This window comes from Coffea arabica, chromosome 9e (genome assembly GCF_036785885.1).
Source record: "Coffea arabica cultivar ET-39 chromosome 9e, Coffea Arabica ET-39 HiFi, whole genome shotgun sequence".
NCBI classification, from domain to species: Eukaryota; Viridiplantae; Streptophyta; class Magnoliopsida; order Gentianales; family Rubiaceae; genus Coffea; species Coffea arabica.
Window position 1 is genome coordinate 34,857,774 of NC_092327.1, and position 14,718 is coordinate 34,872,491.

The 14,718-nt window shown below is 37.4% G+C and overlaps 2 protein-coding genes across 2 annotated transcripts; both read left to right on the forward strand.

The window, feature by feature from the left end:
* Positions 1 to 2,412: 2,412 nt before the first annotated feature.
* On the forward strand, positions 2,413 to 4,910 carry LOC113709795 (wall-associated receptor kinase-like 1). Its single transcript, XM_072065795.1, has 3 exons — positions 2,413 to 3,283; positions 3,521 to 3,534; positions 3,783 to 4,910. The coding sequence occupies exons 1-3, from the start codon at positions 2,413 to 2,415 to the stop codon at positions 4,908 to 4,910; spliced, it is 2,013 nt and encodes a 670-aa protein (XP_071921896.1).
* Positions 4,911 to 8,207: 3,297 nt separating this feature from the next.
* LOC113709794 (wall-associated receptor kinase-like 22) lies at positions 8,208 to 10,720 on the forward strand. Its single transcript, XM_027232651.1, has 3 exons — positions 8,208 to 9,108; positions 9,254 to 9,304; positions 9,528 to 10,720. Exons 1-3 carry the CDS (start codon positions 8,208 to 8,210, stop codon positions 10,718 to 10,720), a joined length of 2,145 nt encoding a protein of 714 aa, XP_027088452.1.
* The last annotated feature ends 3,998 nt before the right edge of the window (positions 10,721 to 14,718 follow it).

Here is a 14,718-nt window from a genome sequence, read left to right on the forward strand (position 1 = left end):
CAACACCATTGGATCCCAAAATAAATTTTGTGAAAAATGAGGGGGATCCAAAATCTCAAATGGAATATGCCAAGGTTATAGGGTGTTTAATGTATGCAATGACTTGTACTAGACCTGATATTGCATATGCAATTGGTATATTGAGCAGATATACAAGCAACCCTAGTAGGTTACATTGGCAAGGTGTAACCAGAATTTTAAAGTATTTAAAGGCCACTAAGGACTATGGTATATGTTATACCGGTTATCCTTCAGTTCTAGAAGGATTTTCAGATGCTAGTTGGATCACCAATAAAGATGATCACTCGTCGACAAGTGGTTGGATCTTTATGCTTGGTGGAGGTGCAATTTCTTGGGGTTCTAAGAAACAGACTTGTATCACCGATTCAACAATGGCAGCAGAGTTTGTAGCACTTGCTTCGGCCTGTAAAGAAGCTGAATGGCTACGTAATTTACTTTGTGATATACCATTGTGGCCAACACCTTTGTCGCCTATCTCAATCCATTGTGATAGTGCAGCTACACTTGCTAAAGCTTATAGTCAAGTGTATAATGGTAAATCAAGACATATCGGTTTGAGACATAGTTATGTCAAAGATTTGATTACAAATGGAGTCATATCAATTGATTTTGTGAGATCAAATGAAAATTTAAGTGATCCTTTGACAAAAGGATTATCAAGAAATTTGGTGTTAAAGACATCAAGGGGGATGGGTTTAAAGTCCAAAATTCTTGATCACTAATGGTGGAACCTCAATTCAACGCTAGATACAACGTCTAGTCTTGAATTCAATGAGTGAAAGTACACCATTCTAGTGGTTGGTGCACTATGTGAAGTTTAGACATCCCAATGTTGAATAGTGCATGTTATTCTCGCCAGTGCAAATGTAAGGATGAGTCATTGGACTCTTAACGAATCTTAAAAGTGCTATCTATGGCGGGGGCACTAAAATGTCGCCTATATGAATGTTGGTTTTCGGCAAACCACAAAGTTAAGGACTTTACTTTGTAAACATTCATGAAAGGATAGTGATACAAGGCCGTAAAATGTATCGTTGAAGAACTTATGGTTGTGCATTGCTCAGTGTGTGATGTGTTTATGAGGTTGGTCCAATGTCCAAGTGGTTCAAAGCTTGTCTACCATCTTGAAGGATTGATTTCAAAGAACCTTCACTAAGATAGTGGTTCAATCGAAAGACACCATTATTTATGCATATGAGTGTCAGATTACTTGGTGACCTTTTAGAAATCCATTTTCTAATTTTGAAAATGGCGGGGGATTGTTGGAAACTTTTCAAAATTTGTATGATGTACATACATGTAATTAATGTATATTCATTAATTTTTGGTACATGTATAGTATTGTGAATGTTTCTAAAATGTATATTCATTTATGAATGTATTCATGTATATGGGAATTATTGAATGAAAGGATAGATTCATGTTTTGATCTAATGATCATGAGATGCATGAATTAAAGTGCATGAATGTGTACACAATACTTTGAATCTATTCATACACAATACTTTGAATCTATTCATACAAGTGTTTAATGAGGTCTTTTGTTTCCCAAACAATCTTCCTATATAAAGAGGTCAAGTAGAGAGTGGTTTGCTGCAGAAAATCACTTTCCTACTCTCCTTACTCTCTCAAAAAGCACTCCTTAGTTCACAAAGGGTTTGTCTTGCTTTGTGCAAAAGTTTAAGACAAACAAAACTTCATCTTATCCTAAAGGATATTTGTCCAAGGTTATTGCACGTTATACCGGACAAATAAAGCCTAAATGAAAGTAATATCTATCACGATTTGAAGCCAATTCTTGTTACAACATTTGCTAGTCATTTACAATTTACCCAACAGAAAGTGAAGCAAATTTACAACCCTCGACTTTGTTTTGTGAAAATTTTAGCGTGGACAACTACCAACCTAGACCATCTCTTACCCTGTGCACATATTGGAAGAACCCCTCTTAGTTTATTCAGTCTCTCGATTTCTAATCTGTGACCTACATGTACAGCACTGTGAGAGTGGTGGTTTGTTTTCCACTTGGAATATGTTGCTGAGGCACCATGCTGGCAAAGCAAAAAGCATCTGCAATAGATAAACTAAGTTCAATTTGCTGTGCTTTTAGACTTCATAAACATTTTCAAACGGATTAGTTAATTAACTTGCTTTTTTTATGAGTTTGTATCGCTAATTCATCACATTGCTAGTGAGAATGCTAAAAATTAAATAATCTAAATTGACATCCCGACTTTTTCTTTTTTCCTTTTTTGGGTTTTTGGGCATCTCATTCATGCATCTAAGTCCAAGATAATCTACAAAAGGTGCAGTACTTTTCCTACTCCTGTTTTGCAACATATCATACTTCACTCAGCAAGAAAGAGATAAACTTACACTGCACAATTTGGCATGGATAATCTGAGCTTCATCTCTGCTTTATTTTTGTTCTTTCACCTCGTTGTTCAATCATCAGGGGCCACAAGATTTCCAGTGGCAATGCCAGGATGCAATGATACCTGTGGAGGTGTGACAATTCCCTTCCCATTTGGAGTCGGCCCTGATTGTGCGCTCAACGATTCTTACACCATTATCTGTGTTGACAATTACGTTAATGGCTTAAAGCCATACCTATCATTTCTATATCAATCTGTTTCCCAGGTTTTTGTGGAGGTGCTGGAAATATCCCTGATTGACCAAACTGTAACCATAAATAAATCAGCCACTAGAATTTGCTCAGATCATTGGCAAGCAGATCTGACCATGGCAAATTATCTCCTTGACGGGAGTCCTTTCTTCGTTGCTGCAGAACACAACAAGCTGATGCTCGTTGGCTGCGGCAATGCCTTCCTCATGTCGGCTTCTGACGGTCCAGAAATCTTGTCGGGTTGCACCTCCATGTGTACTAACAAGAAGGTAACAGGTTGCTATGGCCTCAATTGTTGTCAAGCTAGCATCCCTTACCATCTCGGTTTGTACACTCTGAACATAACAGCCTCGCAGAACTTTACATCTCGAACCTGTACTGCTGCCTCCTTGGTAGACCAAAAGTGGAAATTTCAAGATTTGGACCCAAAAACTGATATGTTTTTTCCTCTTGTGTTGTCTTGGGCTTTCCGGAATTATTCTGACATTGATGGCATCTCAAGTTGTAGTCCGAAAATCAGATCCCTTGCCATAGGATCCAGAAATATTCCCACCTACTATTGTGAATGCAGAGCCTTGGGAGATGACGCTTGGTCTTATCATATCAATCCATACTTAAGTGATGCCTGCAAATATGGTAAGTTTCTGAGAGCATAGAGCTTCTGTGTGCGTGTGTGTGTGTTTTCTTATTTTCATTGTGCTTTCTTTTTTCTAAGCCTAACAGATTATCCTTATATCTTTGTCTAAAACTTCCTCTTTGTGGTTGGTTGTTTTGTGTTGAAGCCATTTTACAAATCAGGGGGATTAGGATAGCGATTGTAGTTGGTAAGCCATTCATCTCTTTCCATTTTTTTTCCTCCATTTCCTTATTCAGATATTACTCCAAGGGTGGTTTTTCATTCAAGTTCCAATTAGTGTTAAACAACAATATAACGTTTAGAGCGGTCAAGTTGAATATACTATTTATGTATCTTCTTCTATGACTGGCTGTTGACAAACTAGTACAGTTCAAGATACTCTAGACTCTTTTAAGTCCAGGATTTTATTTGGCGTCTATACTCTATTCAGGTTCCAGTGTAGGGGCTGGAATGCTACTTCTCCTGATCATTACTTGAATCCTGTACGGCAAACTGAAGAGGATATACAACAATAAGCGCAAAGAAAAGGTATTCAGAAAAATGTTACAGCAGCAGTTATCTACTCAGGACATTCAAAACACGAAGCTTTTCACTGGCAACGAATTGAGCAAGGCTACTGATGAATTCAATGAGAATCGAATTCTTGGCCAAGGTGGTCAAGGTACAGTTTACAAAGGGATGTTGACCGATGGAAGGATCATAGCAATCAAAAAGGGTAAAAATGTTGGTAAAAGCCGCTTTGAAGAATTCGTTAATGAGATGGTCATTCTGTCGCAAGTCAATCATAGGAATGTGGTAAAACTCCTAGGTTGTTGTTTGCAAACTGAAGTTCCCCTCCTAATTTATGAATTTGTGCCTAATGGAACCCTTCACGATCTCATTCATAATCAGAATGATGACGAGTTCCCATTCACTTGGAAATTGAGACTAAGAATAGCCACACAAATAGCAGGTGCATTGGCATACCTGCACTCAGATGTATCAGTTCCCATCTTACACGGAGATGTCAAGTCCAGCAATATACTTTTGGACGAAAAATACATAGCCAAAGTATCAGACTTTGGAACTTCGAGGTCTATTGAAGTTGATAAAACTCATTTAACTACACGTGTTAAAGGGACATTTGGATATTTGGATCCAGAATACTTTCGGACAAGCCAATACACGGACAGAAGTGATGTATACAGCTTTGGGGTTGTTCTTGTTGAGCTACTTACAAGACAAAAGCCGATATCTTCCATACAAACGGAAGAAGATCATGTTGGGGTGAGTTCGGTAGAAAGTTTTTTAAAATCCATGAATCAGAACTCCCTTGTGACAATTCTTGATCCTGAACTTGCTGATGAGAGAAATGAGGAAGAGGTTATTCTTGTTGCTGAGCTCGCGCAACGATGCCTAAACTCGAATGGGAAAGCAAGGCCAACAATGAAGGAAACGCACAGGGAGTTGGAAAGAGCTAAACTGTCCAAAGTGGATTCTACAATTCATGCAAAGTTTCAAGATCCAGGTTGTAATGGGAAAGAAGCTTTTGGGAAATCTGATGGTACATGTTACACATGGACAATAGCAAGTGATACTGTGGAGTCAATTTCAGATGCCTACCCTTCCATGTATAAAACAGTGTAATTCTACTTTGCAGTGAAGCATTTAGGTTCAGTTAGGTGACACTGGTTCCATGCATTCATGCGTTTGAGTATTATTTTTACTTTGCATGTATTGACAACTTTTGTGAGCAGTGCTTTTTATGGACAGTAATTGTGTGAGAAAATAATTACATGCTTCTCCACTTGAGGGAATCCTTATCTTTTTCCCCCCTTTTTGGAAGCAACTTGAGGGAATCTTGTTATTGTTAAATGTTAAGGGCAGATAAAACTTAATTTCCAAAATGCTTTAATACCGATGTTATTGAGCATAATGCTATTACCCTTTCATGTATAAAACAGTCTAATTCTACTTTGCAGCAATTAATGCATTCAGGTTCAGCAAATTGATACCGATTCCAAATGAAGTTAATCAAATCCGTATCATCAGGATATTTTATTCTGCTAACCCCCAGGGTTGGCTCAGCTGGTGCTAGGGGAAGTCTCTTTAGGTCCTAGCATTCGATGGTCGCGGCTCGACTCCTATTAACGTCTTGTGTCTTCTGGGGGTGGGGGCACAAGCGCAGTGAAATTAGCCGGTCCAGAATATTACTCCGTTGAATCTTGGATACCCACTGTGTCCGAAAAAAAAAAAAAGATATTCTATTCTGTTAACTGCATTCATGCATTTAATTATGGTACTCTTTTATACGTGCAACAATCGCACACTATTGAAATACCAATGCCTGGAGATTATGATGGTGAGTAGAGCAAGGGATTAAGTTTTTGAAAATTTTTCATTTAGAACCAGACAGCATCCCAAGTGCTGATATACATACACATACATACATACATATATTTCCATCTAATAAAAACTAGCTTAGCTAATACGAACATTAACTAGGTAATGGTATGACTGATCTAGTTTGTCTAAAAAGTCATCCACTTCCTCTCTATTCTTCTAAGTTTTAGAGTCTCCCTCTGTTTTATTACGCTGAATCTTTATCATAATGAAAATAATGTATGATGAAAAAACCTACAGTATAAAAAAAAAAAGGAAATAAATAATGATAGACTTTGGAAAATCAGTGGCTAAGAGTGGTCTATAAGTTTCAAAGTTGGAGGATCCGTAACATTCCTATTTTCGTTTTGAGATTTAGGTATTCCCACTATCCTGCAGTCATATTTCGTATGGTTACTAGAGGTTTGTCTTGTACAAACTACTAAAGAAGAGGCGCAATAACCAGCAGAAATAGAGCCAACTTTTTAAAAATGAAATGGAGGTCTTTTATTGGAGACAGTTCCTGCTTAAGCAAATGTCATTGAAACAACTGGAACTTACTAGTTTTCCAAGGAATTAATTAATTAGAGAAAGCCACTGTCTAATTATGATTTCGGTGCAATTATGATTGATTGTGTTTCATCAAGACTCAATTTACACAAATACATAAACTGTTGTATTTCTTACAGAATTTGATATATACAAACAAAATTTATGTATAAAATAAAGTAATATATATGACATATGTAAGATAAATTATTGCGGTAGATAATCGCAGCCACCACAACCCCACCTAATTTTCGTGCGCCTCCAATCTTTACACCTTTTGCCGATGCTTTTGAATTGTGGAATCTGCTTCCTCGCTTCCTGTATCGAAAAACCACTGACCTTTTGCTTTCGGTAGAACCAAATATTAACCAAAAACTTATAGGAGATATATTTAATAAAATTAATATATATTTATGGGTTTAAATTTTAATATATACAGACGTGTTTTATAACAAAAAAATAGAATATCTGAATTGATTAAATGATATTAAATTTTTTAAACAAAACTTGTTTCCAAAATTAAGTGACAACCTATTCACTTATCACTTAATGTGATATACATTCAAATGTATCAGATTTAATACTTAACAATTCATAAGTTGATGGATTTAGACTTCATATTTCAAATTTCAGACTTCAAACTTCAGTTTTATCAAAGGCACACTATAAAATTGGCCCTCGATAAAACTACTAAATAAATAAATAAAAACTTCTAAACTTGATTTATATTTTACTAACATTGCTTCCCTTAGTTCAATCTTCCATTGACATCACCTCCAATTTCATCACGAGCAACAATTGCAATCTTGTCACTGTAGAGATGATGCACGACATTTTGTGATTGAATTTTATCCTGAAACGTGGTAGTAGACAAACTAAATAAGCCACGAAGAGAGAAGCCACGGGCAGCTAAGGTCACATTGTCCCAATTTCTTGTAGGTATGTAGATCAAAACAAATCTCGAGGGAATAATAACACTACTATTAAATATAGGCCATAAAAGAATTAAATATGAATGTGCTTTGAGGCTTTCTTAGTACTATGGAGCAGTCAATCGAGGAGAACTATGGCATTCATAACAAGGAGAATTCAGACGTATAAAGATCTGTGGGAGTCAATAATGGTTGGCTTTACAGGCTTGTGCATTATTTAGTTCATCATGCAAAAACTATCAATCCTTTTAAAATTTTTGTAGAATTTCTCTTCAAATTTTGTCAAGTAAATCGTGCTGCTGGACGATATCCAATAATTCAATTAATAAAGTTCTTTAAAAGAAGAATATAAACGTCACCTCCATTTAAGTTCCCCCCATATGAAGCCTCTACATTCGCATCTGAAATTGTAATTGGGGACAAATACGATGGTGTTTACACTGAAATCTATTTTTCAAGAAAACAATTTTAGAATTAACGGTTTAAATCAAGTCCCATTAGTCATGTTGTGGTCTCAATCCCTAATTGTTGTATCTTTATTTTTTTTTAATTGTGTACCTTAAGAACACTAGAATAAGCACACAAAATATAAGGACTTTATAAAAAATATTACTATCATCTATTCTTAAAAATATGATCATCTACCTACCTAGTCCATCTCTCGATTTCTGATCCGTGTCCGGCATGTACAGCATTATGAGAGTGGTGGCTTTGTTTATCACTTGGAATGTCTTACGAGCCACCATGCTGTCAAAAGCACTGCAATAGATAAACTAAGTTAAATTTGCTGTGCTTTTAGACTTCATAAACATTTTCAAACGGATTAGTTATAACTAGTTTTTTGAAACTGTATCGCTAATTCATCACATTGCTAGTGAGAATGCTAAAAATTAAATAATCCAAATTGGCATCCCAACTTTTTTTTTTTGGTGGGGATGGGGGGGGGGGTGTTTGGGCATCTCATTCATGCACCCAAGTCCAAGATAGTCTATAAAATCTGCAGTATTGTTCCTATTCGTGTTTGCTACATTTCAAACTTCACTCAGCAAGAAGGAGATACAATATCACTGCACAATTTGGCATGGAGAATCTGAGCTTCATCTCTGCGTTAATCTTGTTTCTTCACCTCGTTGTTCAATCATCAGGGACGACAAGATTTCCAAAGGCGACAAGATTTCCGATGGCGAAGCCAGGATGCAATGGTACCTGTGGAGGCGTGACTATTCCCTACCCATTTGGAGTCGGCCGTGGTTGTGCTCTCAACGAATTTTACACCATAAACTGTACCGATGTAGTTGACGATTCCGCCAATGGTTTAAAGCCATACCTGGCACTTGTACCTCAATCTGTTTCTAAGTTTCCTGTGCAGGTGCTGGAAATATCCCTGAGTGATCAGACTGTAACCATTTATGTGACGGCCTTTCCAATTTGCTCAGATCAAGGGCAAGCATATGAGATTATAACAAGGTATCTCCCTGACGGGAGTCGTTTCTTCTTTTCTGCAGAACACAACAAGCTGACGTTGGTTGGCTGCTGCAACGTCCTCCTCACATCGGCTCCTGACAGTCCAGAGATCTTGGCGGGTTGCACATCCACGTGTACTAGCAAGCAGGTAACAGGTTGCTATGGCCTCAATTGTTGTCAAGCTAGTATACCTTACCACCTCGATTCCTTCGGTATAAACATAACAGCCTCGCAGAACTTCGCACCTCGAACCTGTGCTTATGCCTTGTTGGTGGATCAAAAGTGGAAATTTCAATCGTATTTTGGCCCTACAACTGACCGGTTTTTTCCCGTTGTGTTGTCTTGGGCCCTCCAGAATTATTCTGATATTGATGCCATCTCAGGTTGTAGTACCAAATCCAGATCACTTGATATAGGATCCAGCAACATTTCCGCATACTATTGTGAATGCAAAGCCTTGGGAGATGATACTTGGTCTTATCATATCAATCCGTACTTAGATGGTGCCTGCAGAAACGGTAAGTTTCTGACAGCATAGAGCTTCTGTGTGTGTATGTGTGTTTTTTTTTTTTCCTGCGGTCTTTTTTCAAATCCTAACAGATTATCCTTAGATCTTTGTCTGAAAGACTAAAACTCTTTGCGATTGCTTGTTTCTTGTTGAAGCCATTTCGCAAATCAGGGGTAGCAGAAGGCATAGGATAGCGGCTGTAGTTGGTAAGCCATTCATCTTTTTCCATTCTTTTCCTCATTCAGCAATTACTCAAGGGTGGTCTTTCATTCAAGTTTCAATTAGTGTTAAACAACAACATAATATTTAGAACTGTCAAGTTGCACATACTCCAAGGGTTGTCTTTTTCTATGACTGCCTATTGACAAACTGAAATAGTTCACGACAACCTAAACTCTAAAAGTGTGATTCTATTTGGCATCTTTGCAGGTTCCGGTGTAGGAGCTGGAATACCACTTCTCATAATCATTTATTTGATCGCACACAGAAGAGTGAGGAGGATACAGAACAATAAGCGCAAAGAAAAGGTCTTCAGAAGAATGTTACAACAGCAGTTATCTACTGAGGATATTCAAAACACAAAGCTTTTCACAGCTGACGAATTGAGCAAGGCTACTGACGGATTCAATCAGAATCGAATTCTTGGTCAAGGTGGTCAAGGTACAGTTTACAAAGGGATGTTGACTGATGGAAGGATCGTAGCAATCAAAAAGGGTAAAAATGTTGGGAAAAGCCGCTTTGAAGAATTCGTAAATGAGATGGTCATTCTGTCGCAAGTCAATCACAGAAATGTGGTAAAACTCCTAGGTTGTTGTTTGCAAACTGAAGTTCCCCTCCTAATTTATGAATTTGTGCCTAATGGAACCCTTCACAATCTAATTCATAGCCAGAATGATGATGAGTTCCCATTCACTTGGAACTTGAGATTAAGAATAGCCACAGAGATAGCAGGGGCATTGGCATACCTGCACTCAGATATTTCAGTTCCCATCTTACACAGAGATGTCAAGTCCAGCAATATACTTTTGGATGAAAAATACATAGGCAAAGTATCAGACTTTGGAACTTCGAGGTCTATTGAAGTTGATAAAACTCATTTAACTACACGTGTTAAAGGGACATTTGGATATTTGGATCCAGAATACTTTCGGACGAGCCAGTACACAGACAGAAGTGATGTATACAGCTTTGGAGTTGTTCTTGTTGAGCTACTTACAAGACGAAAGCCGATATCTTCCATACAAACGGAAGAAGATCATGTTGGGGTGAGTTTGGTAGAAAGTTTTTTAAAATCCATGAATCAGAACTCCCTTATGACAATTCTTGATCCTGAACTTGATGAGAGAAATGAAGAAGAGGTTATTCTTGTTGCTGAGCTTGCGCAACGATGCCTAAACTCGAACGGGAAAGCAAGGCCGACAATGAAGGAAACGCACAGGGAGTTGGAAAGAGCTAAACTGTTCAAAGTGGATTCTACAATTCATGCAAAGTTTCAAGATCCAAGTTGTTCTGGGAAAGAAGCTTTAGGGAAATCTGATACTACATGTTACACATGGACAATAGCAAGTGATACTGTGGAGTCGGCGTCAGATGCCTACCTTTTCATGTATAAAACAGTCTAATTCTACTTTGCAGCAATGCATTCAGGTTCAGCTAGGTGGCACTGGTTCCATGCATTCATGCATTTGAGTATTATTTTTACTTTATATTGACAACTTTTGTGAGCAGTGCTTTTTGTGGACAGTAATTGTGTGAGAAAATAGTTACATGCTTCTCTTTTCTTTCTTTTTTTTTTTTTTTACGGAAACGTTAGAACTTGTATTGAAATCAAAGCAAGCTATACATGCTTCTCCACTTGAGGGAATCATTTTCTCTTTTTTTTTTCCCCCTTTTTTGCAAGCAACTTGAGGGAGTCTTGTTATTGTGAAATGTCTAAGGGCAGATAAAACTTAATTTCCAAAGTGCTTTAATACCGATGTTATTGAGCATAATGTTATTACCTAAGAAATTGCACAAATAACTAGTGCAAACATAATCTCACATGAAGTTTCAAAAGTCTATATTTGAAAACTAAAATAAAATCTACAAATGCAACAAAAAAAAAAAGGAAAAAAAAAGGGCCACTTAGGAATATCTTATTGAGGCACCCTGGCAAAAGGCAGTTTGACCGCTGATTGTAGTTTGTTCCCCACTTAGGCGTATCTTAATGAGGCAGCCCTGCTTGCAAATGAGAAAACAATGGCTATTTTAAAACATGGTATCATTTTTTTTAACTAGAGCTTTTCAAACTTGTATCACTAATTCACCAAATTGCTCGTGTGAAAGCTAACAAATTAAGCTACCCAAATGAATTGACAAATCCTGACTTTAATTTGCATCTCCTGCATGCATCCAAACCATCCAAGACAGTCTACAAAATCCCAAATATTTCCTACCACTGCTTGCAACATTTTCAAACTTAGGCTACAGTACATACAATTTGGCATGGGTGATCTGATCAGGTTCATCTATCTGATAGTTGTAATCTTGTTTCTTCACCTCATTGTTGTTCAAGTCAATCATCATGGGAGAGACTATTCCCATTTCCCAATGGCGAAGCCAGGATGCAATGATACCTGTGGAGGTGTGACAATTCCCTGCCCATTTGGAATTGGCCCTCGTTCTGCTCTCAATCAAGCATACACCATAAACTTTTTTGGGGTAAGCTAAAATTTATTTCCAAGTAGTAAAATGTACGTCATAATCAGTACAATAAAAGTGATCCAAAAAGTTGAATCAGTCAAATAAACAAAGAGACATGAATAAATAAAAGGGCAAATTACATTTTACCCCCCTGTGGTTTAACATTTTTTACATAATTTCCCTATAGTTTTAAAAGTTATACATAACCCCCTCATGGTTTGGATTAAAATGTCAACGTGACGGAAATAGTCAGTCACTCGTAACGGAACTTCTAAAATGTCGAAATTACCTTTATAAATAAATGACACATTAACCCCGTATGATTTTTATATTTTACCATATAACCCCTTTATGGTATAATACTTTACCATAAAATCCCCTTATGGTTTTTAAAATATACACATAACCCCCCTTGGTTAATAAATAATTTTCAACTTTACATAAGGGTAATTTTGACATTTTAGGTGACTCCATTACGAATGATCATTCCCGTTACTTTGACACTTTAATTCAAACCATAAGGGGGTTATGTATAGCTTTTGAAACCATAGAGGGGTTATGTAAAAAAAAGGCTAAACTACAGGGGTGTAAAGTGGAATTTGCCCTAAATAAAATCCAGCCAACCAAATAGCAGTTTTGGCCGAAACTAGATTAAGATAAATTTCATTGGCGTTGCAGCCACGTATTTGGTTGAGACTTAGTGACCCTGTCAAGCACATCAGCCTACTTCTCACTGAGAAGCACACTTGTTTCTATAGACTTTTAGCAACGATGTAAGAGTTTGTGAATATCTTTGGATTTCTTTCATTTCAAACACAATAAACTGCAGCAGCTAGCAGCAGTTAAAGCACCAAATTCTAGAAACTTTTTGCCTTTTCATAGTCATGGTAGCCCATCTAATGATCTCCTGCCAACTACCTTCAAGCCATATGATAATGGATTTCCACAATAAATACCACCATAATTTGTAAATGAATGGACAAGAGAAAAATAGATAATCATGACTTTCAACATCAGCCCGATAAAACACACATGAAATTGATGCAATAACACCATAATTGAGAAGCTTAACGTGGGTTGATAGTCTCTCTTGAACAGCCAACCAAAGGACGAAGAAATGACAGGGAATAGCTTTTGGATACCAAACAAATGTTATGACAAGTGACAATTGACCTACACAATCTAAAGAAATTCCAAGTTTTTTGCACAGTGAATTCTTCTTCCTTCCCCTACACACCACACCACCTTGTCTTCTGTAGCACTTGAAGGCTCATAATGAGGCATGCTGTCAGCCAAATTTCTCATGTTTTCTGTAGGAAGTTGAGGCCAACTCCAAGTATCAGCATGTATAATTTTTGCAACTTTGTCAAATCTTAGGCTAGATTGTCGGAGAATCTGACTTCAAGCAAAAGATGGAGAGGCCCTGCTGGATGCCAATTTTCCCACCAAAGAAACGTATATTCACCAATTCCAATAACATGTTTAGAACCACCTCTTGTCTCAATTTGAGTAATTTTAACCAAGCCCAAGCCACCTTCTTCTTTAGGACAACAAACATTATCCCAAGCCACCTTTGCACCAGTTTTTTAAGCTCAGTACCTTTCCAAAGAAAGGCTGGAAAGATTTGGTCAATCTCTGCACTTACCTTTTTTGGAAGAATAAACAAACCTGCCCAATAAACTTGGATAGAGAACAACACAGACTGTATCAATTGAAGTCGCCCAGCATATAACATACACCATAAACTGTCGTACTCAATTTACTGATGTCCATGGAAATCCCATCAAGGGTTCAAAGCCGTATCTGGCTCTTCCACCGCAAACTCATGTTTCCCAATCTCTTGTGCAGGTGCTGGAAATATCCCTCATCCACCATACTGTAACCATAAATGATTCAGCCTCTAGAATTTTTTGGGATTATCAAGGGCAAGTTGATGTGATCTCGGGGAATCATCTCTCTGTGGGAAGTCCCTTCTCATTTCAGCAGAACACAAGAAGCTGATGTTTCTTGGCTGTGTTAGATATTTTTCAAAATTGGATCATTTGCACGACGGGCTGGTCTTGGGAGCTGGGACCCGACATAAAACCCATCTTTCTGGACCACGGGCAAGAACGGTTGCAGGTGCAACCGTTCCTAGCGGTTTTGTGCATTTTGCACACCGCGTAACTTCATTTTCACACGGCATAACTTTGTTTGCATAACGGGTAACTTTAGAACAAAATTTTGTGGGTCCCACACACATTGTTAAAAACGAGGTACAAGAAGTGATCTGAACCGTACATCTTTTTGGAGCCAAATCTTGGCCATTAACAGCTCAGGAGCAATCCATCTGATGACCGCTCCTGCCCCTCATCCCATCTTTCTCTAGTTCATGCAATGGTCAGTGACAAGTGTCAAACTTATATAATAATAAATATCTATTCAAGAAAAAAAATACAATTTTTGTATATAGCGATTAGTAGGGTCAAATCCACAGGGATTGGGGATAATTCGTTTCTTTTAAAGTCTAAAGTTCAGGGAATTTTTATATAATTGAAGATAATAAAACAACTCAGATAAATTAAATAAAGTAAAAACTAAACGACAATTTAGCAAAATTAAATCAATAATGAATAATCTCTAACCAAGAAATAATTTTGAAAATGGTTTACTCAATTGATCATGGATGCAATAATAATTTCATTCACTCACTGATAAATAAGTTATAACTGTCAAACACGCGATGACAATCAACTTCTCCTTACTGTATCGGTGATCAAGGTACGACCATTAATCACTTTCCTCATCAAGAAAAATAATCCTAGGTACGACTTTAGAGTTTAATTTCCCAATAGCCTTAAGAATTAGAGAAACTCTATTCTAATCAAATAACACGCTACGAGAGTTATTTTAAATTAGCCCATAGGTTCTCCTGACACAAACCCAATCATGCCAGTCA

Bases quoted from the DNA above. Each gene is read 5' to 3' on its own strand.
- LOC113709795 (XM_072065795.1), top strand. From the start codon at position 2,413: ATGGATAATCTGAGCTTCATCTCTGCTTTATTTTTGTTCTTTCACCTC.
- LOC113709794 (XM_027232651.1), top strand. From the start codon at position 8,208: ATGGAGAATCTGAGCTTCATCTCTGCGTTAATCTTGTTTCTTCACCTC. The intron at 9,109-9,253 runs GTAAGTTTCTGA...TTCTTGTTGAAG, and splicing joins AGATGGTGCCTGCAGAAACG to CCATTTCGCAAATCAGGGGT. The intron at 9,305-9,527 runs GTAAGCCATTCA...GCATCTTTGCAG, and splicing joins TAGGATAGCGGCTGTAGTTG to GTTCCGGTGTAGGAGCTGGA.